The 7,956-nt window shown below is 35.7% G+C and overlaps 1 protein-coding gene across 1 annotated transcript; it reads left to right on the top strand.

The window, feature by feature from the left end:
- Nucleotides 1–1,180: 1,180 nt before the first annotated feature.
- Nucleotides 1,181–3,260, top strand: LOC134847030 (uncharacterized). The gene is made up of 3 exons (XM_063864519.1): nucleotides 1,181–1,497; nucleotides 2,166–2,412; nucleotides 2,938–3,260. The coding sequence occupies exons 1-3, from the start codon at nucleotides 1,264–1,266 to the stop codon at nucleotides 3,153–3,155; spliced, it is 699 nt and encodes a 232-aa protein (XP_063720589.1). The 5' UTR covers nucleotides 1,181–1,263; the 3' UTR covers nucleotides 3,156–3,260.
- The last annotated feature ends 4,696 nt before the right edge of the window (nucleotides 3,261–7,956 follow it).

Here is a 7,956-nt window from a genome sequence, read left to right on the forward strand (position 1 = left end):
GATTTTTTTCTTTTTTCGGGCAAAGTTTTAAAATTTGTTCAATCTCAATTTTTTTTTTGAGTTTTGACTTTGGATTTTTTTTAGTTCAGTTGATTTCCTTCGTGAAAAGGAAGGCAAACTCCACCATCGAATAGCGAAAGTGCAAGAGTTACAAAAAACGTGATCGAGTTCTAATTACGAAAATGTAATTTAATTATTGCACTTGCGATAGCAAGTATCTCATAATCGGGAAGTAGGCTTTTTCCCGTAATCAAGTTTTGCTACACATTTTTCAGAAATTGTGAAGTTGATTTATTAGTGAACCTTAGCAACTTTGAAACCTTTTCCCTCTTGGCCTAGAGATAACGTGGATGCCTTTGTACCTTAACGTCTGTGTTCTTGTCACGGCCCTACTTTGATTTTTTCTATGCTTGAAGTTGAATTTTTTTGAATGCTTGGTCTTTAATTTGTCAGCTTATGTTTTGCCGGCTTAGCTACCACATTTTTTTGTGCTGTCAGCAATTTTCATAGTAGATGCAAGTGTTTTTGGTTTTGCCCTGTCATTTGTAAAATTTATGTTATATTTTCGTGTTGTATGTTCCTTGATTTCTTTTTTCGTTTTTTTTTCGCATAAAAGATTTATTCGGCCTCATTGGTTTCGGTCTAATTTTACCAGCCTAGTTAGCTTATTTTGTGTCACTTCAAAGGAAAAAATGATTCTATAGCAAGTTAAAAAAAACTCAATTGCTCAATTTTCTTACGGCAACAACTTCTTGCGGTTTTTTTTTCGGTGCAATTGGCGTCTTACCAACTTGCTTGGGTGCCGCTTGGTAAAAACTTAGAGTATTTAGTACTGGTGTTTGTGTAACATTATCCAGCCCAGAAAAATAATGAAAAAGATCCGTGTAAAGAGCTGAGCAGACCGTATGTTGGTCCTTCACTAGTGGATAAACAGACTTAATTTAAATCCTATTATTTAGTGAAAATTTTGTCTCTAATTGAGGAAAGGAAATTTTAATTGCCATGATAATTGCGAAATATGGCACTACAAGCAAGCTCTTCAGCCGTATTAAGTTTATTACAACCTGTTTTAGGAAATTTTTACTTAATTTTGAGTTGGAATTGTTGATATGGTGTTTTCTGAGACATTTATGGTCTGACACGCTTAAAAGGACTAACTTTGTTGCATTTTTGTTAGATTTTATGATGATCTTGCGGTGCAGTGCCTAGCGGTTGCTTTGTTTGATAATCAGTGATCTTTTTTGTCCAGGAATCAACGTGAACATGATGCCAATTGTGTTGGGCGATCTCGATTCAATCCCAAAAGACATGCGCCAGTATCTTCCACTTCTAGCAGCGTGTCCTCTAAATCGAGAAGAGTTTGATAAGATTGGATACCTAACAATCCACGAGTCAACAGTTAAGGAAGATGGCAAATCACAGAGAAGGGAAGGACTGCATACGGAGACGCCTGGAAAGATACAGATACCGTATGCTTCCGACTGTTCCCTGCCATCAGTACGTTTCTTTACACTAGCGAACTTGCGGATCGTAGTGTATTAATACGAACCTTCTTTTTTTTCTTACCTAAGTCGCAAATAAAATTGTTCATTAAAATGTTCTCTTAGTTGGTGGCACTTTGCAACAATCACGATCTGTACCATTCGAAATTTCGTAGCATCAGTTCTCTGCGTTATTTTTGGCTAGTATTTGTGATTTTCTAATCGTCCGTGGCTGAGTGGTTAGTGCGCGAGACTCATAAACTCTGGTGTGCATATCGGATCTGAGACGTAGCCGAAATTTTACTAATTCGAGTCTTATTTCTTCTTTTTCTTATTGCATTTTATAGAGCTGTTTTTTGTCGTGTTCTTGCTAGTATTTGCTTCGCGTCAGTGTTGAATCTTCAAATACAACCTTAAACAGACCTCGAGTGTTATCATGTCGATGTTTTATCAAGGGAAGATTTGCAATTCTGCATAGAAAGACGAACAGCTAATGGTTTGTCAGACTTTTCTCAAAATTTCACTTTTTAAAGCAAAAGGGCAGGATAAATTGCGAGTAATGCTGTTTTATGAAAGGCAATCTCTTGATGGATCCTCGTATTCGAGCAATTCGGTTTCATTATGCGCGTGATGGATCGAAGTGTTTGTCACGTTCATACTTTTGCTACTAAGTTTATGATGTAGGACGTAAAAGGTTCCTGGAGAGTTCAGTCAGATGTTCCCCTCACTATCGCATGGGGCCGTGGAGTGCACGACGGGAACCTGGGAGCTACGTACGAGTACATAGGAGGTATCTACATGGCCTCAAATGTGGCCGACAGTTGTCGCATCTGGAACTGCAAGGTGAACCACCCAGAGGAGTTTGTGGGCAATCTGGGAGACATAGAGAACATGCGTAGTTTCCTCGGACAGGGAGAAACTTTGGCTGCAGGTACTTGAGAAAAAATGGTTTTAAGAGTAATGAACGTAGTGAGCGCTCTTATTAAAAAAAACTCAGTAAAGTCTTAAAATTTGTTCACGCTCAATTTTCATTTTTTTTCGCGGTTTGAGTTGATTTTTTTTTTTAAAGTTTACTTCATTTCCTTTGTTAAATTAATGGTCAGATTATGGAAATTTATCGTCAGATTTCCCAGCGAAATAAAAAAAATTACGGTGGATCCAGTTTTCTCTTATTGTGTTCAGTCAGTTTTTTTTCTGTTTCTTTGCGTTCATTACTCTTTTCCGACTGTCAGTTAGCTACGTTTGAAATTTTTCGCTTGAATTTTTCCAAGAATTTAAATTAATTTAAAGAAGCGCTGTTAAATACTTCGGCTTTGCTGATAAATTTTTCGTAATATATTTCATAAATAGTCGTTATAGAGCCTTAAAAAATTATGCGCTAAAGCTCAACTTTTTCAGTGTTTTTGAGACATCCTTCATGATTAAATTGAACTTTTCGCACTTTGTACCCTTGAAGGCGAAGTGATGTGGATCACAGACTGTACTCCTCACGAGTCACTTCCTCTGAAGAAGGGAACGAAGAGACAGTACTTCAGACTGGTGACTAGTGACGTCACTGTGTGGTATGAGGACCACAGCACGCCGAACCCACTGGGCATAAAGCCACCGGAGGGAGTGAAAATAGTCAGTGGGAACAAGTTTGCTAAGCCTCATTCAGCATCAGCTTCACGTTAACCAGCTAATAAACACTGTCATCTTATTTTATCGACAAAATTTCAATCTCTCTTAACATCATAATTGTACAAAATCATTTTATTACTGTAGCTTAGTTATAATTCTTGTGTACAAAATTTTCAAAACAGAATTTATGTATATATTTTAAGCGGTTGTTCCTATGGCAGATGAGAAAAGAGCCTCTAACAGGAATTTTTCGCATAGTCACTCATCATGTGTCCCTGGACGACGTGAAGACAAAACTGTGTGGGTCGTGTTATTTTTTTTTCCCAGGAAAAGCTTTAAAAGATGTTCGCGCTTAAGTTGTGTTGCTAGGCGGAATGCAAATTACGCTCTCTATTATAAAAAGTGCATATGGCTCGAAAAAAAAACGTGATTCACTTTCGATTCAGATGCAAAAGTGGTGTGATCTTTAAGATCTCTCAGTAGATCAAAAAATTATCTATTGGCCAAGTTTTCTCAAATTGAGTTTTTTTTTTTTTATATAATGTACCAATCATTTCAGATTCTTGGATTTTAGTTTGAATTAAAAATTTTAAAAAATGGTCAAAATTGATAGTTTTTTTTCAGTTTTCTCGAGCTCTATAACCTTTTCCAACTGTCTGTTGGCTATGTTGGTGGTTAACATGTTTCGTTGGATTGATAATTTTTTTCATACAAAAACATTCAATTGGAGCGGCTAAGATATCACATTCTTTTTTTTTAGTGAACGTTTATTCCATAATTGTCAACCAGAAAAAAAACATTCATTGCATAGTAAAAATTCAATTTGGTTGCAATTTAATCTAGCTATACAGTAGTTATTGTCTTTTTGTGTTTACGAGTCGATGAACGTAGTCAAGATTCTTGTATAGGTCGCGGTGATTTTTTTCTTTTTTCGGGCAAAGTTTTAAAATTTGTTCAATCTCAATTTTTTTTTTGAGTTTTGACTTTGGATTTTTTTTAGTTCAGTTGATTTCCTTCGTGAAAAGGAAGGCAAACTCCACCATCGAATAGCGAAAGTGCAAGAGTTACAAAAAACGTGATCGAGTTCTAATTACGAAAATGTAATTTAATTATTGCACTTGCGATAGCAAGTATCTCATCGGGAAGTAGGCTTTTTCCCGTAATCAAGTTTTGCTACACATTTTTCAGAAATTGTGAAGTTGATTTATTAGTGAACCTTAGCAACTTTGAAACCTTTTCCCTCTTGGCCTAGAGATAACGTGGATGCCTTTGTACCTTAACGTCTGTGTTCTTGTCACGGCCCTACTTTGATTTTATCTATGCTTGAAGTTGAATTTTTTTGAATGCTTGGTCTTTAATTTGTCAGCTTATGTTTTGCCAGAGATAACGTGGATGCCTTTGTACCTTAACGTCTGTGTTCTTGTCAGAGATAACGTGGATGCCTTTGTACCTTAACGTCTGTGTTCTTGTCACGGCCCTACTTTGATTTTATCTATGCTTGAAGTTGAATTTTTTTGAATGCTTGGTCTTTAATTTGTCAGCTTATGTTTTGCCGGCTTAGCTACCACATTTTTTTGTGCTGTCAGCAATTTTCATAGTAGATGCAAGTGTTTTTGGTTTTGCCCTGTCATTTGTAAAATTTATGTTATATTTTCGTGTTGTATGTTCCTTGATTTCTTTTTTCGTTTTTTTTTTCGCATAAAAGATTTATTCGGCCTCATTGGTTTCGGTCTAATTTTACCAGCCTAGTTAGCTTATTTTGTGTCACTTCAAAGGAAAAAATGATTCTATAGCAAGTTAAAAAAAACTCAATTGCTCAATTTTCTTACGGCAACAACTTCTTGCGGTTTTTTTTTTCGGTGCAATTGGCGTCTTACCAACTTGCTTGGGTGCCGCTTGGTAAAAACTTAGAGTATTTAGTACTGGTGTTTGTGTTTTTCGACTGTTTTTCTGAAATTATTTTTTCTTTTCCCCTAATTTTTTTGTTTAGTTATTTCCGTCTTATTTTCGATTCGCTAGCTTGCAATGCTGCGCATGCGTTGTATCTCAAGTGATACAGAGCTCTGCTTTGCCTTTTTGTGAGATTCCCAGTGAAACAAAAATATTACCTTTCGATTCAATTTTCTCAATTTGACTTTTTTAATGAAAAAAACGTCGCACATTAATTGTTCTAGCAATTCAAAGAGTTTTAAGGCCATCTGTTTTTTTTTGGAAGTTGGAAAGTTGTGATTTTGACTCATCTCCAACTGTCTGTTGGCTATGTTCTTTTAACAAATAAGGTAACAAAAAGAACTTTGTGTGAGTTCTGATGGTAAATCATGCTGAAACCTTTTCAACATCGTTTTGAGCTACAAGGAAAACTTCGTAAAATTTTTTTCTCGGTGTCGGAAGACATGAGCTGAATATCTAAGCTTTTCAACCTGTTTTTTCTTCGAAATTTTTGTCGTTTTTACACAAGCATCGCTTGAGTTATAGTATGAACTATCTTTTTTTTCAACCCAAGTTGCAAATGTTGTTGCGACGCTAATATTATTGCGATAAATTGTGTTCATTATGAAAGTGTTCATTTTGATCAATAACCAGGTATTAAGTACAGCCAAGGCTAAAGATATTAACACCGACTATTATTGTTCCGAATTTCGTAACAAAAATAACGGAATAATTGTGCTCGGGTGGTTTTTTTTCTTCTGACAAATTTCGAACCAGCCACTTTTGACGGAATTTTTCTATCTCTCGAAAGGTTTTGTTGTTCTGAGCTTAAACTTGAAAAATTATTTGATCTGTGATCATTTTTTGTTAAGTTATGGGAGCTTAAAATTTGCCATTTTGGGAAAAATTAGTTTTGCCTTAATTAATTTCTTTGTAGCAGTGAAATTCATCATTTTGTACTTCATATGGTGTGTGGGGGGATGATTTTCACAAAAGTCTCAAATTTTAAGAACAAAATTTATTTGATTTAATTAAAATTTATTTTTTTCATGTTATTACTGCTCCATAGACCTTAAAAGGCAGTCAGCACATTCAGGGCTTCGCACTTTAGCTTCATGGTATCATGAATCTGCGTATTGATAGGGAGGAGACCCGCAACAAAATAAGAGAGTCGAACCTGGGCAGGGTCGGATGTTTTTAATCGATTTTTTTGTATACTAGCTAAAATGCGTCTGCTCTATAAATTGAGGACTGTGCAATTGGTAAATTTTTTTCTTTTTCAAATTGACTGCTAATGCGTCGTAGAGTTATCGGTCATATTTTTTCCTTGTGTATGCGACGTTTTTCTGATTTTTCTGCAGAATTTTTTTTTATTTTGTTGCCGAGCAAGCGCTGAATGAAGCTGTCGACATTTTTTTTCACGATTATTTAAACTTACACCAATTACTTATTACGATTATTTTATCGGTGAAGTAGTGATGCCGCGTTAAGAAATTTCCTTTCAGATTTTAATTATGCGCATCGGCCGTGCGATAAAATTCTTATCGTGTAGTTTTGCAACCTACTATGCTGGTGTAACTGCACATATGAACTATCATTTGATCAGATCCAAACAAATAGATGTGCCTCACCCAGTTTGGAAAAATTCGGAAGACAGTAAAAAAGCGTTTAGGAAGCACCAAAAACTTGTAGTTGCTACTGAAAATCTTCTACGAGGAACCTTGCCTGCTTCAGAAGTGAACAAGTTCTTCAATTCACACCTTTTCTACGACAGTAATTTTGTCACTTTGAAAGACGAGATAGTTTTGAAATACTTTTTGAATCCAATGAGGAGAAAATACGAAATTGAGCCTGTAATGGAGTATCACACTGACTGTGGGTTTTGTTTGTTGCTGAAATTTGACCCCGGAAATGAAACATGGCTGGCGCCTTTTTATGACTCATGTCTTGTTTTTGTCAGTATGAAGGACGAGAAGGTCAGTGGAATGACGTTGCACATCAACCAGAAATGCTTCATCACTGGCAAGTTCAAACGAAATAAGATAATGGGACCGCAGCATGACTTCATTAGAGCTTTTAATAGTTCTGTTGTCAATATTTTGTTCATGTTAATGCCAGTTCCTATTAAATAAAATTGTACCATAAAATATTTTTAAAAGTCAAAATTCACAAAGATATGATATATTTTTATTGTAGGACGATGATACGAAGTCAATATTCAAAGAAACCAAATGTTTTTAGTAGGCTGATGATACGAAGTCAACTCACATAGAGATGATATGTTTTTTTTTCAAATAGAAGTGCATTTACCAGGAGACTAATTGAATATGAAGTGTGTAAATTAGGGGCGGATCTAGGATTTTTTTGAGGGGGGGGGGGGGGCATCGGATTTTCTCGAGGGAGGGACGGATTTTCGAAATTTTGGAATTTTGTCGACCTTTTTTTAGGTTGACCAAATTGGCTTTCCGAGCTCTCTCAAAAAATTCTGGCCAAAGTCCCTGTTTCGGCCAAAATTTCTGCGCCTCAGCCAAAATTTTGAAAAAAAAACAGGCCAAAAAGACGTTTTTAGGCACTTTTAGGAAAAAATTTTACCAAAAAAAAATTGCATTTTTTCGGCGCGAGCTTCCCCCTCAAAATAAGTATATTTTGGCGCCGACGGCGCTTTTAGAAAATTTTAGGGTCCGTCAACCAAAATTAAATGTATCCTAACGCTGCTTGAATTGTTTCATGACATACGAATACTAGTGATAAACAGCTCCCGATTGAAGATTTAAAACCATTTTGTTAAGGTGATGATTACTCAAGCTAGCTACTGAGCGTAGTGCATATTACGAATAATTTTTTTTTACCCAGCTTGTAAATTAAAGAGCTCATTTGGTAGAACTTTTGCTTCATAGCATTCGCAATTAATTAGAATCTGTTGTTC

Source organism: Symsagittifera roscoffensis, chromosome 5 (assembly GCF_963678635.1).
Source record: "Symsagittifera roscoffensis chromosome 5, txSymRosc1.1, whole genome shotgun sequence".
Classification (NCBI taxonomy): Eukaryota; Metazoa; Xenacoelomorpha; order Acoela; family Convolutidae; genus Symsagittifera; species Symsagittifera roscoffensis.

Excerpts from the sequence above, each read along its gene's own strand:
- LOC134847030 (XM_063864519.1), top strand. The coding sequence starts at position 1,264 with ATGATGCCAATTGTGTTGGGCGATCTCGATTCAATCCCAAAAGACATG. Across the intron at positions 1,498-2,165 it reads CCGACTGTTCCCTGCCATCA|GACGTAAAAGGTTCCTGGAG; the intron begins GTACGTTTCTTT and ends TTTATGATGTAG. Across the intron at positions 2,413-2,937 it reads GGGAGAAACTTTGGCTGCAG|GCGAAGTGATGTGGATCACA; the intron begins GTACTTGAGAAA and ends GTACCCTTGAAG.